The 25230-nt window shown below is 44.9% G+C and overlaps 1 protein-coding gene across 5 annotated transcripts in view; it reads left to right on the top strand.

Annotated features, from left to right (window-relative positions):
* Positions 1-25230, top strand: part of LOC145901690 (focal adhesion kinase 1-like) — a 69456-nt gene that overhangs the window by 41007 nt on the left and 3219 nt on the right. For all 5 annotated transcript variants that reach the window (XM_082989454.1, XM_082989453.1, XM_082989452.1 and 2 more), the window contains 7 exons: positions 254-354; positions 467-556; positions 722-866; positions 1015-1074; positions 16311-16380; positions 24315-24467; positions 24774-24908. In XM_082989454.1, the coding sequence (XP_082845580.1) occupies positions 254-354; positions 467-556; positions 722-866; positions 1015-1074; positions 16311-16380; positions 24315-24467; positions 24774-24908 (754 nt within the window). The remainder of the gene's footprint in view (positions 1-253; positions 355-466; positions 557-721; positions 867-1014; positions 1075-16310; positions 16381-24314; positions 24468-24773; positions 24909-25230) is intronic.

Below are 25230 nucleotides of genomic sequence, written 5' to 3'. Positions count from 1 at the left end.
AGCTGTTTCGGTGCATCACTAGAATAAACCATTTGGTTGCGGAGTGACCGATGGCAGCCCTTTAAGAAAGCTTGTAGATACTTGCAATTTGTTTTGTTAAATATGCAACACATTGCACTGATATCTGTATTGCGGGTCAGCTAATATGGGGTCCGGATACAGATGTGTTCAAGAAGTGAAATATTGGAAAACTTCGACTCACCCTTACGTTAATTCTATATTCTACATATTCTAACACTAATTTTTCCTGCAGGGACGTAGCGGCTAGAAATATACTGGTAGCACAACCTGACTGCGTCAAATTAGGAGATTTCGGTCTTTCGCGGTATATGGAAAACCAAAACTACTACACAGGTGTGTGAAACCATTACACTGTGCCTTTGTTCGTCTGCTCCCAACTCATCACAAGTTGCTGATGTTTTCGTTTAGTTTTAAGCCGCACCTTTAACCAATTTTGTTTGTGCAGCTTCCAAGGGCAAGCTTCCTATTAAATGGATGGCCCCGGAGTCAATCAACTTCCGCCGTTTCACAACAGCCACCGACGTTTGGATGTTCGGTAATATGCCAATCTGCTTTGATTTTTTCCCGAACGTAATATTCTGCCGGCTGGTCCAAGTCTATACTATTTAGTAAATTTGCTCTTTAATTTACTTAGGTATGGCAGTATACCCGGCAGCCGGCAAAAGTGAAAATGTAAATTAACCCACAATTGTCATTGCAGCTGTGTGCTGCTGGGAAATCCTCATGATGGGAATCAAACCTTTCCAAGGAGTGAAGAACAATGACGTCATCGGCAAAATAGAGGCTGGCGAGAGGCTAGCGATGCCCTCTAATTGTCCCCCGCCTTTATATCACCTCATGTTAAGGTAAGAATGGTAAACATTATAAATCAGTCATTTGTATATGTAGGGCCCTTTGCATTTACCGCAAGATGGCGCTGGCTATCAGTCTTGTTAAAACTAGACGCGACTGACAAGATTAAAACAACATATAACACGTGTATTTTTTTTCCAGTTGTTGGTCCTATGATCCCGGAATGAGGCCACTCTTTGAAGAAATCCAGCAGCGTCTCAGGTACGTGATATCCTCGGTTCCGTTTGAGACGTAGTTTTGATTTGCATGGCGCACTTTCGCAACCGCGCAACCGGACCGAAAATCCAAAAAATGTAAATTTAAACCCGTCCCACTTTCGGCTGCCTGTAATGCCAGTTGTACAAGGAAACTTTTGCCAAATCGACTCTCAAGAAAATTCTTCTTTGTATCTGAGCAATCTGCGAGGGTAAGTAGTGTTTGAATTCCACTGGTCGTTTGGACACGCAGTTACATGCAGACAACAAAATAGATTATCAAATAAGTTATTCTATTAAAATGAAACAAACCGATTTTCAGCATTTCTTTATAAAGTTGCAATCTGCTGCAGAAGTTGCGTGACAATTTTCTGCATTAAAAGTTCACCAAATACTTGTATTTAAACGAGCTTTTCCAACGTGAAGTCAAAGCCTCTTTCCTTGGCCACAATCCCGTGTCCATTGCCAGTTGGATTCAAGGCGCGTCTTAGGCTTTTAATCCTGACACGTGCTCAATGACTTGACAATTTCACCTAAACCCATTGACGTCATTGTCCATCAACGCAATCACGTGGTACAATTAAGGTTGGAACGCTTACCATAATCAGCAGGGCAAGTTTGGGACAGATTTTTATTGCAGCCGCTTCGGTAGCTGCAGAGCATTTTGTATGCTTTGTGATTCGACAGCAGAGAAGCAAATGGCATTGGATCTACGATTGTGCTTCGCGCAACTGTATTTGTGCGATGTGCAAATATCTCACTAAGATATTTAAATCAGACCGTACACTCGCAATTTACTTCACAATTTCATCTGACATTATGTAATTACCTACACATACCCGCAAATCCGCCAAATCGGATTTCCACCGCAAACTTCTACGCCCAAATTTCTGACCGTCTTTTGGTTGCTTCGTGTTCCGGGGAGCGCGCTGATTGGTCGATCCGCTCGTAGTCTCGTTTGCAGCGTCACGATGCCGCGCAGACAAACAAGTTACAAAAGATGTCTGTTATAGTGGAGCGACCTGTCGATTTTCGGTCACGTCATTACGAATAGCGGAACGGTGAATCACGCACTAGCTCTGTTGTATTTCTCGGCAATTCGTGGTCGTAGCTGCGTAAGGTGTGTTCAAACCGCAGCCCCGCAATCCTATTCTGTAGTGTGGAAAATGCCCATGAAGGAATCTCATTGTTTCGCTGGGGGTTCCATTGTAAAATTGTTGGTGTTTTATGGGTCTGTTTGATTTGGGATTTTATAGCACTTCGGTTTTACTGCTAGAATTGCCGGTTGTGCAATGGTTCTACTGTATTGGCAAATACCACCCTTAGTTTTGCGACCCAAAACAAACATGCCGGAAGAAACGGATTCGCATTTTTTGGACCACAGCGAAACTTCCGCCAGTGTTTCCCGTTTGAAAATTTCAACGCGAATATCACTGCAAATACGCAACCATTTTTTGAAAACTTGGTATTGCTAAAGTCGCCGTCACGTACACTTTCAACTTGCGCATAAGTGCAGGGGCGTTTTTAGTACATCATTTATGTACACATGTGGACTTCATAAGCCACGAAAACCACTTCAATAACAGCGCTCGATTTAAATACAATTTGCACCGTTCTATAATTGCCCTATGGTCCAGTATAGGTCCTCTGCACGGCATGAATTCCCGGAAACTCTTCGCATCGCAATAAGCAGCAAAACTCAAGAGCTGTGGCATATCACCACTCTTTGAATAGACGAACATATCCACACTGGGTCACGAAATCGTATTACGTGATGTTGTGCAGTGTCACTTGTTGTTGGGTAATGGGAGCGGGTACATCGTTTACATCCGTGAGTGTTAAGGTATCCGAACGGTTCCACCGGGTTAGATGATGTGCAGTGACGTGTTGAAATAGAACTCTGAGTCAGAAGTGTGTAGGTCGCAATCCCTTTTACGGGGGCGCATTCAGGTTACAGCTTTTTCGAAACAGACACAGTTTGGTTTTCGATACTCGAGAGAGCGGCGAACAATGAGGTGCGGATGCGGTATTAGGCGGAACTCCCGGTCATAAAAAACATGACCTGGGATTTGTGCGATTTGCAGCTGCGCGGAAAAAGAAAGGCTATTTATGCATATATACTGGGGTGGAGTAAAGCAAAACGGGCAAGGTTGATATTAAATTTGTGGTTTTTTTTTCTGGACAGTCACTTTGTATGTTTAGTTCAGTTCGTTGCAAGTTGATGAAGCTGTCTTTAGTTGCTCATTGTGATAATAAAAAAGATATAGTTCGTACACTTATCGCTTTACCAAACGGCTAAATTGCTTTTTAATTCAGCATAACCACACGAGTTGCTACTTCACGAAGCGTCGAAGCGTTACAAGGTTGATGTGAGAGGTCATCCATTTTTTGTTACAGTCCGTGTCTGTAACCTTACAACCACCGCTTTATCTTGGATCAATTTACCGAGTAAACGAGCTTGCACAGCTGCGGCGTTTCACCGGCATTGGCAAACACAATCATGCGTGACAAAAGACGTTTTTGCGCGCCTACATTCTCCGGAATACCCTTACGTCACATCAGCGAAAAGCTTACCTAACAAACCCTTTGCTCGGCACAGTGCCTTGCTTTGTTCTCTGCCAGTAAAGTTCCTCACCGCCGCATTGTTATGGCGTAATGGGGCAAGCGAGGTTTTCGCGCTGCTGCGGTATATGTCCGATTCAACAACTTCATGTCTAGATAGGCTTTTAACGACGCCTCGCGCCCGATTTTCGAGCCAATCATCAAACGCTGGTCTGCTCCGGATGTAAGATGTTTTGCTTTCGTCTCACCGATACTCTTCGCCAGCAGAGCCGCATGTCTGGCCCATGACTTCCGCTTGTCAGCTTTAATACATGCGCGCTTGAGGCCCTTGTCTTTCAGCGTGAACTTTTGTTTCTTCCGTAGCCTTTTCGCGGCTTTTGCTAAATGGAGCGTTTGTTGGCTATTGTTAATGCTACCTCCGCCTTTTAATTTCCATTAACAAATATCTTCCTGGCAAACTAGATCGGCCTTTCGTCTCCCTCTGCAACCATCACCGGGTTTGAGAGGAAGCGTCAGTGATGTTTTAGGCAACCTTTGCGATAACAGCATGGTACAAGCAAACAGCGCCAACAATGTTTCAGTGAGTTGCAGACAGGGCCACAGTTTTGACCTTCAAATTCCCATCAGTGCAGCTTGGTGACTTGAAACGATCTTGTCAGCGAAATAGCATGGCGAAGACTTCCACGTTCCACCGATGTCACCAACTAAAGGGCGTATACAGCTTATTGAAATCACTGTACTAATCAAAGAACCCTTTCCTTGTGGTGTGCGTTGTGGTGTGTTTAAAGACGACAGTCGCAGAGCATGGTAATAAGCGGGGGACGTGTTTATCTGCCAGCTGTAAATCAAACCTCGCAAGACTGGAAAAGCTGCCAAATAGCCCAGCGGTGCCCAGCGCCTTTGCCAATATGAACTTTAGGGAATAGCGAAGCCGTGACGAGATTGCGTAGACGCTCGATAGCTCTCTCTACATTGGGAGGACGCCGACAGAAGGTCGCAAAGCGTTTTATTTTGTTCCGAAAGCTAGCGACCGACCGCTTTCGCGCGCAGTACGTTTTGCAGGCATTCAGGTTATCGCATTCGATAAAAAAGGTCAAACTTCTCTAATTATATTTTCGCTCTCAGCAGTTGTATAGAATTAAAAGGCGGGCGTTTGAATTTAATCTGCAGGCAGTTCGAAGATACAGCTTTCGTGTTTCAAGTGTAAGCCTTGAGACTTCAGTGGTTCAGAACCGAAAACTGGTCGGTCTCAAAGCGAGCTAGTTTGCTCTTTTGTCTCGTTGTCGAGAACGAGCGATGCCCAGCGAGACGTCATAATTCAAACATGCGGCAATGGTCGGAAAACAGGGCTCCACAAAGCTCGACAAGGCGCGCTGTTCATTCTCTGTGGGCGCTCATGAGAGGTGCGTTTGTGTCGGGCACAGCAAAGGACTAGTTCCACAGGTAGAAATGAACGCAGATATATGGAGGCTCTTTTGATTGTTAAAGTTTTTAATGTAAAGATAAGGTATGTTTGTACTTTAATTGCAGCTCATGGTTTGTTATGGCTCGTTTGCTTGATGCACATGATAGTCACTCATGATAGTCTAATGCAAAGGTAAGATTTCTGAGCCAGAGTTAAGAAAGCACCTCAAGAATTGGCACATGTCCCTCGCAAAAGACATTGACGTATCGCAGGAAATGGACCGCAAAATTGATTGTGATACGTAATGTGTGCAGAACGTAGGGTAGTCGTCACCAGAAGCAGATAAGAATTTCTCAGTAAATTACATCTATCCTTTTAACCCCCATTAAATTCACCACGTAACATATCGTATGGTAAATGTGACGGGTTTCTAAATACCTTTGACCACAAGCCGCATAACTCGATTTAAATATATATACTGCTGTGTCTATCGTTGTCAGCGCCTGTTTATTTTTGGCTCTGTTGCGTACATTGGACCTTTTCCGAAAGGTCGGTCTAGGCTTATCACAACATGATTATTCCTGAAGCGTTGCTCGGCTTTAGCGTAAATATTATAAAAGCAGCCATTTGCTTTCATAAGGCGGGTTTTGTTTACCCGGGGTTCATCGTCCGGTCGATATTATGAATTAAAGGTGGTTTGCACGCTGGCAATATAGTTAGGCATGGTGAAATACAAAAAGCAAGTAAGACTTGCTTATGGAATTAATCCCATACGTCCATGCAATTGATTCAACGTAAAAAATTCTGGATGGAATGCCGAGACTTTACTACCGGGCCAATGGTCCAGCTTTAAAGCGTAATGCTACAAACCGCACCACCGTTTTTGCGGCACTGCACTAAATACCTACAATGGTCGTTTAACAATTTCCTTCCCGCTAAATTTTGTCCCTTGGAAGCTTTTGATCTCGCCGCTGGAGGCGATAAGCGATACATCGACACCTCGTTAACGCGCCTTTTGGACTAGCACCAATCTCGTACGCTTTTCATCTCGCATTTCGTTACACGTGTTTACATTCCCCCCTGCTGGGGGCCTTTTCGTCCAAAGTCGGGGGCCATTGTTTGGTTTGTACAACGGCGTGCTGTTTTATTGCTTGCGCTTACTTTGCCTTAAATTAACTCAAAAATAAACTTGGCGTATTTGGTCAAAAGCCGATGTTTGTTGTTGTGGATTATTGACGTTGCACAAGAAATATCATAAACACAAGCCTTGTGGTACGTGAATTTGCCAGCTAACTGAGCAAAACTGTAGCAGAGGATGTGTGGTAGCGCAATTCATTAATCACCGGACGGCCACAATAACTTTCCCCGTTGTTTGAGGAAGGTCCCAAATAAACAATTACGTCACCATGCAACCCTCGACAATAGAACGGCTCCGCGACGTTCGCTTCAAACCCCCTTTACGCATATCCTCAAGATAACACAATGCCATACTTTACACAGTGATATCAAAGCGCAGTGCCGCCGTTTCTTGTCGCAGCGGCCGACTCGAGTTGCTAACACGCTTTTGTGTCCACTTCTCGGGCGTGAGTCGCCTTTCCGGCCATAGAGCTCTCCAATGTTGGTCCCTCAGATTTAAATGGATTCTGTGGGAAACTGATTGCGCCAATTCGCATTCGACGAAGGGACGTTGGTTTGTGTTTTGCAGAATGACATTTGTGCGGGGAAATCAGTAATTCGCAATCAATTGTCAATTTCTGGTAATCGAGTTGGCGGTAAAGGATGTTTGTTTATTTTCTATCGAGCTTCATTAGTTTCATGAATTTGTCACATTTCGCATCGCCTTGTGGTTTGCGATTAACGTCAAAGTCAGCGGAAATGAAGATTGAAATAGGCTGATATGAGATTCATTCTCGCTTCATCAATGCGGTTATTTATTTTCTTTTCCAATCAACGTTAGCCCAAAATTGGAAGGGAACGCCTCTTTTCATAGCAGCGATATTGAATTTGTGCCGCGCTATCTGCAAACCAGTTCATTGCGGTGTATGTGTAGTGCAGGGCGGTGTAGAAACAATGTTACATGCAGCGTAGATGTATATTGGGAGTTAATGCGAGCTGGTCGTTTCGTGCTGTTGCCGCATTTTGAACGAGAACCTGGTTGAAGTGTATTTCTGATATCGTATAAGTCGGAAGCCCGGACAAGTACACTGTAATGTTGCCATTTATAACGCTGCCTAGAAAATGATTTTGACATCGCTCTAGGGTGCCTAAATTTTGTGTTGATCTTTGTGCATTTTGCTATTTAGAATCGTTACAAACCACTGTGAAATATAGAATAGCAATACGTATTAAATTTGGTTTCCGTTGAAAATAATAAGAACAGCTGCTTAATATTCCGTGCTAGCGTTTGCTGCCAAGTGCGCTTACAGCACCTGCTCTGTATGCAATAAACCGTCCATTAAAATTTCATGAGATGAATTTTATACTTTCATTTATTTTTATTAACTTTAGCCTATCCGCGCACCGACCAACTTCAGTGATAAATAACCTATTTCGGATCTTCAGAATTACGTAGTTTGATGATAAAATGCAACACAGCAATATAACATAGGTGGCCGCGCTGAATCTACCAAACAGACGTGTAAAAAAACAATGCAACCAATACCGGGTTGAAACAAACATCTGCACTGCGTGGTACTGAGATACAGATGTTTTACATTACACCACAAATAGTCACAAACGTTTATCCTTCCAACCACAGTCCGTATAATTAGCGCTCCCAGCTCCGATTACCGTACCTCCGGATTTTGGCTCATGCTAAAGTTGGGGCAACAACTTCTACCTTTTTTCGCCAGAGTTGAGCAAACAAGAAAAGGCAGAACCACAGTGTCGGGTTCTCGAGTCGTTTCGAGCAGGATATACGATTGTTGTGGCGTTTCGTTGAACTTTAGTTGCGTGGCTACAGTAGGGAGGTAGCTTTCCCACTGCTCATGTGCGTTTCTTATAGGTTTGGAATATTTTTGTGAGGTTGCAAGTGCTAGGTATGGCGTAAAGTGCTTTTTTTAGGCTCGCTGCAAATTTGTGGTCATTGTACAGTCTTTTAGAACTTCATTCAGTTTCCAAACGAGTAAACGGCGACTGTTATAACCTGAAAATCGGTAAGAAACCTTAAAATAAAGTAAGTGGATTTCTACAGTAAATGCTCCTCAACGTAGTTAGGTTTACAGTCATACACGTTTTACATGGATTGTTCTAATTCTTTACAAATGTGCTGTAGGAGGTATGTCACCGCGCTTTAAACTTTAACAGTTCGACTGGTTGAACTCCGTGTTCATGTCTTCCGCTATTATAGAATATCGCCTTGTTGTCCATCCTGTGTTTGGTGCTCTTTGATTGGCATATCTACCAAAACCATCATATTTCGCAGGTCTCGTTAAAAGACTGCAGCCTGTACCTGTAAACCGTTTCTTTATTTGGTCTTTGCGGGTACAGGAATACATGTAACGTCCAGGCAGTCTTGTACTGTTTACAATAGAGGTTTATCGCTCAAGTTTGTGTAGAGATAAGATAGCAAAGACGACCTTGTCTTGCGCGCGACATGCTGAGGTCAAGTTCCTTCTGAACGGCGTTCCATCGCTTTATAAGGCTTCGTGTTTTCTGCAAGGTTTTTAAACCGCGCTAGTGGATTGATGCCTTTGCAAAACCTTAAGCAGGTTGTCTCAGAATGTGCGGTTAGTGCGACCTGCACGGAACGTGTTCGGCGTTTTCGGCGCAGATGCTCTTACCTTAATAGGTAGCAGGTTTAAGTATATCCACACAAAAGCACTAACCCGTTTCCCACTTTCTTTTCAAAATAGCCCCCATTCTTTTGTTATTTATATCAATATATGACATTAGACTTCGTTTACGTCCCGTTCAGGTGCTTTGTTGACGAGTCGAACTTAAATCATTCCAAATAAACTCGATCCGAGGTCGAACAAATAACAACGGGTAAAAGTTGACCAAATTTTATTCTGTCGTTGTCGCGAGCGCGCGTCGCATGTCGCCTCCGCAAACACGGCCGCATTTGCGCATGTTTACGTCGCGAATTCCTTAACGCGTGTCGGCCGACCATTCTGACGTGCGCGCCGGGCTCTGTTAAGATTTATACCTCGCCTTAGGCGCTATAGTGGCCCGCCGCTGATGAGGTGAATCCTGCATTAGTGCTTGCGATAACGCGACCTTCTCATCACCTGCACCCACAGGAGATCATCGGCGGATAATTCCTTGTTAACGAGTCGACGAGGCGGGGTAGAGTGTTATGTAGCGACCCACCGTTGAGGTATGACAGGATGGTGGCGTGCACAAGCACTGTTGCTGATGCTGCTATGAGGTCCCTGACCGCAGTTTTGCACTTGGCTGAACTCCGGCTTCTCGGAAGCAGGTGCAGACTGGGCGCATTTTTCGCGAAATATTCGCGTTGTAAGGTAGGTTGAACTTGGTCACAGGCAGTTAGACCAACGTTGTTTGCGTGTGATGACGCACGAGCGTTTCTGATGTTTAGTATCGGTGTGAATGCGTTGTCGGATTGAAAACACCAGTGCAGATGTAGAAATAATATTTGTCAATTATTTCGACAATAATGTTGTTCAGAAAAGTGCACCACCCGCAAAATTACTCATGTGAATTTGAAATGTATCAAAGCGCTGTACAGTTTTTGGTAACCGGCCATGACGCAAACTACAACGATTATGTTACCACGCCGCGATCAAACAAATGTCTTTCCGTGTTTTCCCGAAACTCTTTCGACAGCAGATAAAAAACGTATTTTCGCGTCACACGTGACGTCACACGCGTGCAGGTAGCCCTCCCGAAGAAGAAACTCACCTTTCTCTGCCATTGACAGGCGCGTTTTTTTACCGAGCGCTGACTAGAAGAGACTTGTAGGCGAGACTGAGTGAGTTGTGATCAGTTAGACCTTAACCCACTTCACCTGGTCGCTGTCGCGGGGTGCGTTGTCTTTTGTGTCGCGGGTAATTCGTTTCGGACGACTGAAAGTCGACACCGTCGTAAAAGGAAAGGTTTCAGTTAGCTCGAGATGGTAATGTGCCACTCATACGGGTTGAGGTGAGGCCACTTAGAATCCAGCGCGCTGACTCGACTGGTTTTAGTGCATATTGCGTGCGATGAGCGGCGTTGACAGTGGTTTCAGCAGATACGTTTTTGCAAGAAAAACTCATTGTTTGTATAGTTGTTACTGTTAAAATTGTCGTTTTTTTGGTTGCAAACCTCACGCTGCTGTCGTTCGTGAGAATTTCGTAACGCTGTTGTGTGTGTGGGAGTAGGAAACAGTACCACAGAAGGTAACTATTTATCGTCGAGTTCAGAGTAGGAAGGTTATTACTCCCTTGTTTACGCGTTTGGAACAGTGGTGGCGCCGACGTGTGGACTTGAATTCAGCCGCCGTGCTAAATGCCCATTGTTGTGTTGGCTACTGGCCTATGGTATGGTTAACCGCGGCGTTTTCCTTGCTCTCGTGTTTAAATATCAGCTTTTATACAAAAATAAATATATTGTGTCGACTGTGTTTAGAGTTATTGGTTGAGTGTGTGAAATACAAAAAAAACAGTGTATTTATAGTTTTCACGCAGCCTGTCTAAATTAAACGATTGTTTGAAATATTTATGCCGCGACGAGCGTCCTCATTAACCCTTCTACGCCAGCGTCCAACACCGCGTGACAGATCACCCTTGTTCAAGAGCGAATGTCGCTGCCTTGCGTTCGTGACATTTTTTAATGACCGAAAGCTGATCAGCGATCAATCCTGGCACGTTGTGGGCAGTGAGGTTACATAAGGGACAGATTTTTTACTGTATGTCGTGTGGAGAAAATTGGAAAGGTTGGATGAGGAAACGGGTGGTTAGGTGGAGGACAAGGTGTTTAACAGGCTGAGGTGTTCTGTATAAAAATACCAATTTGCTGTGGCAGGTGGTTGACGCCTGTTGTGGTTAAATGAGATTCGCGTTTTTGTGAACGTGTCAACACGGTTTGTTTAGGTGGTCTTTGTGCCATTATTACGATTTTGTTGTTTTGTTTAATATTACAATCGCAAATCAGAAAGGAATTTCTAATAGTAACTGTAACAAAAATCACCGATTCAATAAACAAGGAAAAATGCATTTCCGTGTTGTTTTCGCTGTTGGGTAAAGTTTAGGCGAGTTCGTCATTCACAAACATTTCTGTCGTAAATATGCGCGTCTTCGTAATGTTTCCATAACTAGAAAGTTACAGCGACTGACTAATGCGAGTGATTAACAGACGGCCATCTCACCCAAACAGCCAGGATTTTCTCCAAAACTTTCCTGTACCCAAAACAAACCACCAGCCGGACAGTCACGTGCTCGTCGCGCCTGACCAATAGCGCGTCACTTTCAACGTGACGTCACAAGCCCGAGGCTTGAATTTGGCCGATACGGGAAGTGGTGGTTAACAAACGTTAGCTCATCTAATCGTCGGTTTTAAGGACTTCGTCATCGAAATATTGGATTACGTCTGATTGTGCCCACGCTCAGACCCTGGACAGACAGTTTGGCGCGATTGAGTTTGGTCAAATTTGGAGGGGGCTTGTGGTGGTTAAGAGTGCTATTTTAATTATGTTGGCGATTATTCTGTCGTGTTTAGGTTGCGGCCGGGTTTGGCGTCCGCTTTAAATAGGCCTGACGTGTAGCGAATTTCGAGAGCAGCTGTGATGTAAAAATATGTTACTTTGCATCGGAGCAAATGTCGAGGAGAAAAGTGATACGTGTGTGAATACTTCACTTGTTTTTTTGTATCTCTTCTTCGGACTTACGAACTCGAACTCCAAGGGCGTGTCTGAGACTCGCCGCTTTTTTCGTTCTACCTCCTTCACCATCAACTCGAAAAGCCGCAACTCCAAAAAAGGGCGTGCATCGCACGTGACATTTTTAGCCGCGAAACAGCAGTTTGTGTGCAAGCTATGCGTTTTTGCGGTGCGAACTTGGATAACACTTTTGGTGTTAACGCATACTCGTTTGCTGTGTGATCCGTCGCAGGCGTTAAAATAGCTTTAAAAGCGTTTGGTTTTGAGCTTGGAGGTCCGATACGTTAAGTTGTTTTTCAAATGTGTATCCATAACCTGATATATAAACAATCTTTAGCGATAACTTGATCAACGTTAAAATCCATTGTAAACGGAAGTCGATCGTTCGCGGCCTCCGGTTCTTTTGTTAACTCCTTACATAACAAAACCACGCGCTTCCCCCAACATTTGCAGACACCGTAACACGATCCCGAGCTAAACGACGATCGGTTTTCGTTTCGTTAGCGCTTCCAGGAAGTTCGGATTGAGTGTACGATGCTTGTGGTATCGTGATGGCGCAACAATTACATCTCTTAAGCTGCGTAAAGTTCGCTTGTGCTGGTGTTGATCGTTTCACTCCCTTAGAATTCTTGTCAAAATTTTTTTAGCATATCCAGCTATGTTTGTAGCTCTCATGCGCATTGTGTATTTAGGAGGAAAAAAAATACAATTATGCGTTGATTTGAGTTTGATAACGTCAAACTGGCCTGATGGGGTCGGCACTTGCTTTATGGTAGTAAGTAAACTCTGTATGTTTAACCAGCCAATTAGTGTTTATTCCAAAAGCCGAAATAATTTTCACGTAAAAGTCGTAGAATATTTAAGCCGTTGTTCTTCGCAGCGTAAGTTTCGGTGGCGGTTGTTGCGCATAAAGTAAGAATTTCAAACACACCCTCACAATTGTCGGTCGTCGCAAAAAATTCCCTGAAAAATGGTGATTCACTACCCGGCGTGGTTAACGTCTCGATTTACACGGCATACGCGCGAAATATTGTGTCCAATTTCATTACAATTCAAATGGGAAACGAGGTTGGCACCTACACGAATTTCCCTTTCTTTGCGAAATCTAGGTTAAAGAATCCAATATATTCCCCTAATGACTCACCGCTTTAGGCTGAAAGAACAGTGTGATATCCAGCCTTGTATCAAAATCGAACCCCCATCAAGGGCAGCTTATGAGAAACGAGCCACGCCTTCACACCCTATTGCAACACGGGGGTTCACGCAGCATTTGAGGTTCATTGTTCCGCCCAAATGACAACACCTACGCCGGGCTGCACGCACGCGGGACCGCATCACCATGGGAAATTGTCGCTATCCTATTCCCATGTTTGATACGCGATACGACACCGTGCTCGCCCGGAGATTCGGGACTGTCAAAGTCGCTTTAGGAGCACGAGTGTTTATTTTCCTTTCCGCCTGGGCGTCCCTCGCAGAGTTGCGACGACAATGTACACAAAAAGAGCCCGGGCTCTGAGTCATAATCCACTCCGTAAAGCAGGTCGCGGTGATTGGTTTTTAGACCGCACGACTTCCAAGGCGGACGCGTTTTGGTGTTCCCGAGGCTTTTATCGTTTGTGTACACGGTAGCTTGGTCGAGCTTAGTGCGTTCGTTTGAGGAAGATTACCGGTTGTTTACAGGGTTTGTGTAAACAAATATTCAGTGTAGGGAGAAATGCGTTGCTTTATATAACTTGAATGAAATTATGACTATGATTTTCTATCAAAACTGTTTACGTGAAAATCTTGCAAATTTTGTCTCGGTCTTGTAAAAATGCAGATTTAGTACAAAGGAGTGATTTGCTACTGATTTTTGTCCTCCAGTTGAGCTTCTATGATAGTGCATTGCCAGATCATCAGACACTAACTGTTTCCACTTTGTGAATTTCTCAGCATCCAGCGTAGATTAAAATACAAGGTGTCATTGCTTTATTGAAACCCTCGCGTCCAGTGGTGCGGAGCTTGTAGCGCCACGTGACGCTCTACACACTGACATGGATGTTGCGATGAGAGAGCACAAAGCGACCCTTATTCTCTTCGAAGATTTCCAACATCGCCAACACAGTGCCCAGCACAGCCGTCCGCACCACGACGAGCTTCCATCTCCCGCCACAAGCGGTTACAGCGACTTCGGCAGCGAACTGGACATTCACGACAGCGGGCGAGCTAGTGAAGTTGAAGGCAGTCCTAAGATGGCGCACCACGCTCGCGTCGGCAAAAAGCGCTCTGGCGCCCCTAACGGAGGTCCGGAGCGAATAGAAGTGGACGCCAACATGCTGAGGGCGCTAGTGAGTTGCGTGCGTGAGAATCGCACGCGAGTTGCCGAAAGCGAGCTTAAAATGCAGCGGATGGAGCGTTCTATGGCCGAGATGCATGAGAAAATGGTCGCGGTTGTGAAAGTTCTACTTGCGACCCAAACGTCGAGCAGGTGTATCGGCAAGTCGACGTCGTCCGATACGGACAAGTCCAGTGACGAGGTGGCTTGCGCGGCGAAAACAAACCCAAATAAGCTTGCGTCTGGCGTTCATCACAGCGCGGAATCATCGAATCCTGGCCCGAGATTAGACAACAACGCCAGCAACAGAAACAATGCGCATCTGTCCGTGAATCAGATGCCTAATGACAAATCGCATCCAGTGTATGCAGTGGTGCGCAAACCAGCGAAGAGTGGTGTATCGAAAGAGGAACCAACTGATTCACAGCCAAACGTTCAGTTGCCAACTGACGAAAGTGCGAATACTGCCAAGAGCGAGGAAAACGCCAACGAAACTGAAACCGGTAGCGGAGGCTTTGCGGAAGAGGGCAGTGGCGATTCAGTGCTGCACAACGCGAGTGAGATTTCAGACCAGGAAAACATTGAAGGCAATACTAGTGGCGATCACGGAATGAGCGCTGCGAACAACTCGAGACCTTTCACGGGAACTTGCTTGGTGCAGACGCCTTACTCGCCCCATAACGCAAGCCGCAATTCAAATTCAAGCCTTGAGGCCAGCAGTAGACGAGGCAGCGAGGCTCTTGGATCATTCGACCCTTATACGTTTGCACAGCACAACTCAGTGGGTCACAAAGTTCCAATGGAAGGCAGCGGGAAACCGGGTCTCGTGTCCAAGTTCAAACGGAAACTGAAGGAGCGCAAACGGGGAAAATTAAGCCGAGGTGAATCGAAAGACTCCATCGGAGTTTGCAGCATTCAGTCGGGAGATAGCTGTGACACGCAAGACGTTTCGGAGTTCGGTAGCCACGGTAATATGGTATTGGCTGGGATGCAACTGCAACAGCGCAAGTCGCTAATAACGTACAAAGTGACGCAGCAGAAACCTCCTGTTCGTCAGCTCTCGCGGCCTGCCTTGGACAGCATCGGGGACGATGACGTCGACTCCCAGCGCAGTACCGACGTTTCTGATGTTTTTGGCATCACCCCAACGTACGAAGGGGACGGTGAACCCCATTATGAGAGAATATCGTTCAGGCGCCCGAACAATACCCATCCGGTACCGCCGAAAGCTGAAGATCCGAAACGAGGAGCTCCATCTCCGGATCGTATATATAGCGTAGTGTCATCGGAAAGCGAGCTACCGCAGACTGTTGTTAATCAGTTGTACACCCCCGTCTTGCCATCTGCCCACAAACCTAACGGGCATTTCAATCCATCGAAGATCGTTGAAGAAAGCCAGGGCGATGAAAGTGACGATGTGTTTATTACCAGCGAACGGTAATGCAGCGACTGTTTTTTAAAGTTTTGTCACATCGAAAACGATCGAAAAGGTAGTTGGAGGCAGGTAGTCAGTACCCTGTACCATGTTGTTCAAATCGACGCGGCAATCGCATGAAAGTAAACAGATGACTTAATTGCTGTGACGCATGGGGGAGGGGGTTGCATTGGCTTGTTACTTTACCTTTATTGGGAGTAACCGACAGCGTTAAGAGCTTCCGGTGGACCAATCAGACTGAATTCGAGCTGTTTGGTTCGAATGCAAATTTGTTCGGCAAACTAACGTTTAAATTCGCAAATACATGTTGTTTGCGTGGGAAAATAAAGGGCTTGGCTAATAGAGCGTTTATTCGACGCTTTGTGTTGTAATAATGGGTTTAAAAGGGAATAAGTTAACTTTTACACCTACTTCCTTCAAAGCAATTTGATACAAACGGACTATAAGTATACGAAACCACGATGCGGTTTCCGAAATATTGCAACGTTTCCCCTTAAATTAGAGAAGTTTCCGTGATGACGCAGCAAACCCCCCATACCCCTCACTAAATTCCTGCCATGACTCAGATGGAACTGTGACATCACAAACGATTCGTTTCCGGTCCGGTTGTTGCGTGTTGCGAAAGTTCTCTTGTTTTACTTGAACGCTTGTGCATGTTCTGTCTACCCTTTTCCTTTACACCTCGACTTAACTTTGGTCTTTTTCCACAGTGTTATTCTGGACGATTTTGAACAGCAACTCGATGAGAGACACAAGTTGGAAGCCGGTCCTCCACCCAAGGTACGTGTTGTAAAGCGATTATGAAAAATCTGACAAAAATTCGTTCTGCGTTATTCGGAATAATAAAGCTCGACTTTTGATGACTTTCAAAACAAATTCGACATGCCATATACCGAACTAAATGTGACAAAAAAGCTAAAATGAGACAAAGAAACGAAAAAAAAAGTTATTTGGTAAGGGGGAAAAGCTCTAACCCCAACACATCGCTTCTTTTGTACACGCGACCATTTCTCAAACATAAATTTCATCACCTTCGTAACGTACGAAGAATACATTGAGAATGTGTATGTAAATATCGAGATTTACAACAGCATTGCTCTTTCGTGCAGTCGGGATAAACTGCATCCATAATATTTCCATTTCGTGATATGCCGCAGCTGCTCGCATGCTATTCAATATATCAACGGGTGCTTCCAGCATAGTCGTGCTAGCACCCTAAATGTTAATGTCCCAGTCCCTCAGCTATGGTTTAACTGGTTTAACCTGGCACAAAAAGAGAGATTTAGTGTCCGCTAGATGGCGCAACACACCCCTTGAGTGAACCCGACGAAGAGTTCAGTTAAACACTCGAAAGAAACTTTGACAATGTGTTGGTTTGAAAATGTACAGGAAATCTTTTAGTAGTGCACTTTGATTATAATTTGGGTTGTGATATCGTAGCTTGATTAATTGTCAGATAAATTTATTTTCCCTTTTCACCCGACAATATCGGTTCTACTTTATTGCTGCGAACCAATTCGCTGCCCAAGTTCGTCACTTCGAATCATTCGCACAAGTGCTGGCATTTTCGCTGCAGAAATTTTGGTAAACAGTCATAACTTGGAATCGACCTCGTGAATCAGCAACGAAACAACGCAATTTCCGATAATCGAACTTGCTTGTTGGGTTATCGCCTTGCGGTTCCCACATACTAGAGGTGATCGCGTCGCGACCCTTGCGCACGGCTGTGTGACGTCACTTCTCCCACGTCATATCCAGGCGGTTTGTTTGTGTCGTTTACGTCTTTTCAGTACGAACGCAATTGGTCCATTTAGTAGCGACCTGGCATGCTTTTCCTGTCGTTCAAGACGACGAATTTGCCGGTATGACGTCGTGAGTCTACGTCCAGTGCTCACACCGCCGGCTCGTTTTGAAGCGCTTCTGATCAATGAAAATGTGTGGGTTGGTGGATTCTAATTCTCAAGCACTCTGTCGCGACCCTATTTGGGGTCTGCAAATGTAATTTTTGACGACAATTTCGTATTTCACACTTATACCAGGTGTCGAACAGGAAACTTTATTTTAAATGGAGCCACATAGAAAGTTCTAATTGATAATGGGGTCGCGGAACAAAAAAAGTCCGACAAGCCTTTTACACCAAAGAGTGACGTTTTTGACACTAGGTCACCTTGCTTTAAGCACCAGGCAGATGAATATCCGAACCTTTACACTTCAGTTTTGGATTGATCTTTTCTATGAATGTTTACCTTTGGACGGACATGTAGCAAGTCAATGGTTCCTATCTTCTTTATGGCTACTGAGAACTGACTTGAGCTCAGTGCAAACAATGTTTACGTCGAACATCTGGTAGGCCTGCAGCATTCCCGTGTAATGATCAAAGCGCTGGCTCCACGATGACGCCCTCGCCTGCCACATATCTTAATTACAACATAAACATCTTCTTAATCGGACGGCCCGTGCCAGTTGGCGTCAGTACTGTTTCATCACGAGCCCATTTTAGTGTCTAAAAATACCAGTCGTTCGCCTGCCATTGATTACATTTGCATGTTAGGAATGACATATGCCAGGAACGGCGCTTCTAAAGGTCCATTGTAACCGCACAGAACAGGATGGACGTGCAACACTGAATACAAAACGACAAAATATGAAATGTCACGAATTTGGCTCACCTTTCTCCTATGTGTCGCGCTGTGGAATAATTGAAACCCGTTTAGGCAATCCCAGTCAGTTCTTAATCCGTCCCTATCGCCTGCAATTTGCGTCGGCTCTTCGCAAGGACTTCCAATTATTGCCGGTAATCCGACCAAACCGAACCGGCTCAACCTTTCCTGTGGGGCACTTGGCAGCTGACAAACGCGCCTTCGCTTCAGCCCAGCTTGTAACACGGGGCGCTCTGAATGGGCGCACAGATCGGTTCCCACACCGCAAGTCCGGTAATGCCCCAAATCAAATCGTAACTGACGTGTACAGCTAAAGGGAGCACGCACTTGGCCTTTTTGACCAAATCCGCTCATTTAGGCCCTGACAACTTAAATAAATCTAGATTTCAGCCAGGTGCAGTTTCAAACCTACGCAATCCTCACGTACATTTCCGAAACAGTTTTATTAATAATCCTATAGCGGGTTAAAAAACGTCCCCCTTCTTGATTCCCACGGACAAAGGCGGGTGTGTTACGTTGTAGATGACGTCACCTGTATTGGGTTACGTCATGAAGCGTAGTTTTTCATTTGTCATTGTTCCCTATTCATGTCCCGCAGTTGCGGCTTTCGGTTTCTCAGCAATTTATATTAAGGTTTTGATTGCTGTCTATTAGTTTCCGAGTAAATCTTTTACCTCAACCCCTTTGGTCGTCGGCACACTGGTGGTCGCCATTATTTGCTTTGCATCTTTTCTTGCGTCGATCTTATTCACAGAAACTTTGTCGAAAATAACCGAGCTTCCGGCAGTTAAGGGTTGGGTTACTGGGGATCTTGCGTCATCAACAATTAACTATTATTGCGAGTTGCGCAGTTGTCAGATTTGCTTGCCATCACAAGACCATGACTTGTGAAAATTTCTTCGCAATTCTGTAATTTCTATCGCGTATGCTCTACGTGTCGCGTTTGCATTGGTACATGTGATACATGTGGTTATTGATTCAATATCACCTTCAAAAAGACAACAAACCCCATTGTACAGCGCAAGGAAAGTAAATTAAAAAACAATCAAGAGTCGTAGCATGAAATAACATTGCAATGCAAACCGGAATGCTCATATTGCGTAATGGCAAGATCCGACTCCACAAGTAAGGCTCAACAGTTTTAGTCCCGTGAACTGCACGGATGCGTGCTAAGCTCTACCCCACGGAGGTCACCGCACCCATCGGTCTCTAGCGACCCCGGTAGAAGTGTAATTGGCAAGCTTGCTCTCCACGATTGCGAGTTAACAACGGTTGGAGATCCGGTCTCGTGATGGGCCAATCAACCGCTATACGACCACCCATACTGCCCAGTTGCTACAGTTTGCTTGACAAAGTTGCGTTCATGCTTGATACACTGGTTTGTTATAATAATTTGATCACTGGAATGCTTTCAAGCTATTCAAACGACACGGCATTGATATCTTCAAGTGCAGATTTCGTGCATAATTGGTCGTTGTCAATGTCGGTTCTTAAAAACAGGAAAAGAAATTTAGAAACACAACATTGGGTCTCCAATTAACCAATAAACGAAACAGCATTTCATTGTGCATCATATGATTTATTAATTGACACCCAAAATTTTGTATGCTGATTTGAGCCCGATATCACAGCCGATGGTACATGTTTTTATTATTGTTATATCACGTTCGGTGGGTGGAATTCGTTCGTGTTGGTTCCCCGTGCAAGTGCCAGTGTAACGATCGGAGCTGATAAATTCGTGCTAAAGAGGTTGACAATCATTGGGAATGTACGTGATCTTTTGGAGCTATGACAAAAGAGAAAACTTTGGGAATTTTTCTTTTCGCGATTGCATTGTCTGCAACGTCTCGAAATATTGTAGCACCAGAAATAACGGTTGCACGCCGAAAGTCATCTCCTAAATGCGTCATGGAGACGGTATGGGTGCCAGAAGTCGTTAAAAATATGACATGTCACTTCTGTACCAACGCCCTATGTGTAACCTGGAAAAAAATAAAATGGGATGATATATTTTTCTGGCGGAAGTAATTTTCAGGTCACGTGTTACAATGGGCTGTGATTGGTCGGGAGCCGCAGGTCTGCTGGCAGTCATTTACAGTGCAGCGGTGTTCTGAGTATTGGCGTGAATTGTGATGTTGATGGCTTCTGGCAAGCTTATTTGGTGGCTTCCGCGCAAAAGGGGTGACCTGACATTTATCGCGTAATGCAGCAAAATCGTCTTTCGCAGCAGTTTCCTTTGATGGCCGCCGGGGTTGCAGTTTCACATTTCAGAGCTGTATGTATTTTCTGCAGATTTGTCTTGTGAAGTAGGTTTTAGGTACTTCAATAAGTAAAATGGCAACCTTATAATGGTGCCAGGATGCAATGCTTGTGTAACGTCAGATACTAATTGCGAAATCCCTATTTGGCGGGTAACGTGGATTGCAAACATATCGACGCAACCCAGTCATGCAACGCCGCGAATTGCATTCTGGGAGCTTTCCTCTAAATATGGGACGTATACGTGGATTACCACCGCACAAACTGCGTAACCGAATCGTGAGGTTATGCGTTTCACTCACATTGGGGGAAAGTACGATTCTACTAATGACACGGTTTTCGTATCGCTGCATATCACCAAATTTAATCGCGCTGTAAAGCACATATTTAAAAAAAAATATGATCTATCGAATTTCTGGAGTTCACTTTACCTGTGCGACCTTCAGTTGACCTGTCTCCTATAGGTCCACATATCTGCCAGAATTTCACAGATATTGCTGTAATTCCCTGCTTCTATTGCTTGGTGGCGTTTCCGTGTGACGAGGTTGACCCTTGCCACGCGACGGTCGCGTTCCCAACATCGGCGTCGTAATTCTTGCCGTCTGCACCCCTTCAACCCTCTTGCCTTGTTTGGTCCCAGGCGGGTTTTTGAATGCAGGAGACAGCGAAAGGCGTCGGCAATACAGACGCGTCACATATTGAATCGAAAGATCTGTCGTGGACGTCGCGTCGGCCGGTAAAACCGACCTGTGGGCTGAATTTGCAATTGAACGTCGCGATTTTGTGCGTAGGTAAATGCGCCAATCTGCGTCACCTGAAAGAGCTTGATGCATTTAATTGGCGTTCTCGTAGACGTTCGCATTTGAATGTATTTTTGTGGTTTGTTTGCAAATGGGTTATGGTATTGCGCAATTGTATATTTTCTTTCCCATAAGCGGGGTATTAGCCTCCCCCTATAAATTGGGTACAGATACATGGTGTTTAAGCACCAAAAATTGCTAGCAAAAAAGATACCACAAAAAGACTACTCGTGTGTGATAGTGACGAAACAATGTCTTAAACTTTTTTCGACAAACCGGTAGAAAACCCCGACCCTTCACAGGTCATGGATTTATTGTCAGCAGCCTTGCGATGTTATGGGTCAATTTCACACGAGACTCGCGACCGGAAAATGATGATTTTGTCTTGAAAATCCACATATATGGTTCAATGCCACAGTGGATCTATGGCTCCTTCCACACAGCTTATGTCGCAACCCCTCTTGCAAAAATGACCACCCATCTTCACGTCACGTGGTCGGAAGCACGTGACAGGTGATTCCGAGAGTAATCCAGCGACCTTTGCCGCCAGGGGTGTGCCAAGTCGTTATCGCTGTGACGCGCGCTGGTCATTTCGGAAAGTTTCGCGTTTTCTCTGTGTCTTGCATAAGAATGTGATGTTCCCCATTAACCCACTTAACGTTTCCGGCTTGGGGTGATTTCGCGTGGACCTGGTAACTCCTCACGTGTCTTGCATTGCATGTTGCTTGCATGGAAATAAGCGGTTTCGTTACATCACACACTTCCAGTGTGGCTTCATTCATTATTGGTAGTTCCAATGTCTTTGAACAATTTGATAATCACCGCGACGCCAGAACTGCAGTTTAGTTCGCAAAAATCCGCACAACGCGCATAACAAAAGGTAATGCATGAGACTTTGTCCCAAAAGAAGTTCGAACAGCGCACTTTCCTTCACCCACACGGTCAGGTGAGGTTAATTGGAGTTGTTGGTCGGAACAGTGACTCGTATGCTGGCACCTCCAAGTCATCGGTGTCGTCTTGTGCGAGACACAATCGTTCTGTTTGATTACGTGGTTGCAGCTAGATTGTTGATTCCATCGCGTGATGCTGTTGTCCGCGTATGCCTGCGATTATCGCAAATGTTAATCGGACATCTTGCCTGATAGAGAGCCAAAAGTTTTAAATTTTGAGCCTTCATTGTTTGCGACGTGACTTTCAGTGTACCGCTCTGTTCTTACGTCATCAATCGACCGTGCCTAAAGATGACTTGCATCCCTCGCTGGCACGCTATCTTTTACGTGTAGGATCGGGCAATTAGTGGAATGTACAAAGAGCGAAAGTCCGCTGTCGCATTTCCAAGCATTAAAATAGGCCCTGGTTATCACGATGCAGTGCAACGATTCCCTTTTTCTTCTCACGCCGATTCTCTCTCTCAAATCCCCTTTTTCTTTGCGTTCTCTCGTTTGGTTTCTGGTGGTTTAAAACGCCTGCCTTGTCTTCTCGTGATGTTACTGAGGGTGGCATCTAAGCACCTAAAGCAGCTAAAACGTCTTGCACTTGGAGCTACTAGTACTGGGGTCAGTAAGTGAGATTCTTATATTATATTGCTGCCAAGTAAGAAATACTTCAGCATGTGCGAGATCTAGTTTGTATGTCAGTTTGCACAGATGAAAACCACAGAATAATTCGCAAATGAAAGAGACTTTATTCTCAGTAGCACGGTTTTCGTAGTTGTTTTGCCACAAGGTTCAAAACCTGCGTGAAAAAGCATTGTTTCACGTTAGTTTTTTTTTTCTGTGTGTACGACGTTCCCTGCCTGGGCCCCTCCTAAATTGGAAATGGGCGTCAGAGGTTTGCAAGCACGCACACATAGGACGGCATATCACGATCTGCGCCCGAAACCATCAAGAACCGCCCCTTACTTTTTCCAGTTAGGCGGCCAGAGCAGTGGTAGAGAACAGTGTAGACGGACTCGATATCCGCGGAAAGGCTTCTTTTGCGCTTGTTTACCGACGTTGTTGCGGAAACCGCGGTCGGCGATGTGCGTCAATTGCAAAGTCGTACAGAATTTTGAATTGCATTTCTGCGGCTTACGCAGCTGCCCCTGTAGCTCCCCACGGGAGCGATTACATTGGCAGTTGCCACCCTTCGTTAGTTAAATTGTTTCAGCTGTACTGTTGACGATACAGTGTATATACGGGCTGTGTATGTTCAGTATTTGGAGGATTTGTGCTGTTTCGGTAACCGTTAGTGTTTATGCTTGTTTTTCGCGAGCCAATCCAAAGGTTATATTGAAAATCTGCAGCATTTTTGCATTTGTATCTCCAGAACTCTTGCGATTTTAAAGCGTTAATACACATAGCCGCCTGCTACAAACAATAAGGCATTGCTGGGACGAAATCATTGCCAAATCAACGATGAAAATGTCGGTCGGGGTGCTTGTGCCCTCATCTCCCAACTCCGAGCTGGAGAAGCTCAATGAGACCCTGAAAATGTTAACTCAGATGTCGCTCTCACTCAAGACGCAGCAGGGAAAACGCGATGAAAATGACAACCTCATCGAAAAGAAACCCGCCGGCTCCACTGCTGGGCCCGGACAAGAGCCTGACGCATTCTACGCCCTCGTACGTAAAACCAGGCGCGGAAGCAGTGGCCGCGTTTGCAAGAAAACGGTGAATGAGACGCGCACGTTTTGGTCGCTAAACGACCTGTATTTTGAATGGTTGCTATCTTTGGCGACTTCTTGTGTTGCGCTTGAAGACAACCATGTCATTTACCTTATTTAGATTCCAATTAAAATGCATTTGGTTCGGTAGACACGATTTTACACGTTTAAAAACAGTCCAATAGTTTGCGTGGAAAAAAAGCTGTTGAGCCAACATACGTTCTTAGTTTGATTCAACTTTTACAAAACAAAACAAGCTGGAGCAAACCTATTCAGCTTCGGTGTGTTTAAGTGCGCAATCGTTACGCCTATCTTTCAGCCTGTTAATCAACGCCTCGTATTCTTTTGCAGCCGAGTCGCCCTGGTTTCCCCAACAACAGAAACTACCCTCCGCAAGGTGGCGCACCTGTTTACCAACCCACGGGACCGCAACAGGGAATGTACGCACCCCATAACATGCCCGCTGTACCGCCCAAGACTGGGCCAAAGATTATGACCTCTGAGGTATTTGAGGCGTGATCGCCCTGTTTTTAAATAATAACTGGATAGCCATTGTAGTTATTTGATAAGTTCCAGAGCAAGGTGTTTTACATACAGCATTTTGTTACTAATATCTTGTTACTTAAAGGCTTTTTGACCGCAATAGTCGTCTTATCACCGCAATACAACGAAATACTTATAATTATTGAAAATTTAGGTTGCCTAGACGAATCTTTTCGCACTAACGTCGTTGCGTTAAAGCATTCCGACCGCATTCGCCTCATAACCCCAATACAACGAACATATCGTAAACTTTTCAACGAAACGCAGGAGATCGTTAAGTTTGAGGCGGAAGAGAAGTTGCGGCAGATGAAGACAGAGGAGGAGGGCATTCGATTGCGACTCGAAAAGCAGATGATCGACGAACGCGAGGACGCTCTCTGGCTCAAACAGCAACAACAAATGGTGAGAAAACGATTTTCATCCCCTATCTATTGTGTTCTGGTCCCGATCGCCTTTGAGTTCAATTCTAATCATGGTGACTTATTTTGTTTCGTTGACGCATAAATCACGGTTTGTTTTTACGAGATTACAGCAAAAAGATTAGACGTTTATTTCTGCCGAAGTAATGAAATAATATACGTTGATTGGTATTTACCATTGTCACCTTGATCTTGAGATTTATAGCGAAATATTCTTTGATGATAAATTGGCTGATTTGATTCGCTACTAGAGCGCAAAGTAATGCGGAATGAACGCGCAACTAAAATGTGATTAACCAGCCTAT

The sequence above is a fragment of the Ascidia mentula genome, chromosome 5 (genome assembly GCF_947561715.1).
Source record: "Ascidia mentula chromosome 5, kaAscMent1.1, whole genome shotgun sequence".
Classification (NCBI taxonomy): Eukaryota; Metazoa; Chordata; class Ascidiacea; order Phlebobranchia; family Ascidiidae; genus Ascidia; species Ascidia mentula.
This window is presented reverse-complemented; position numbering and strand designations above follow the sequence as displayed.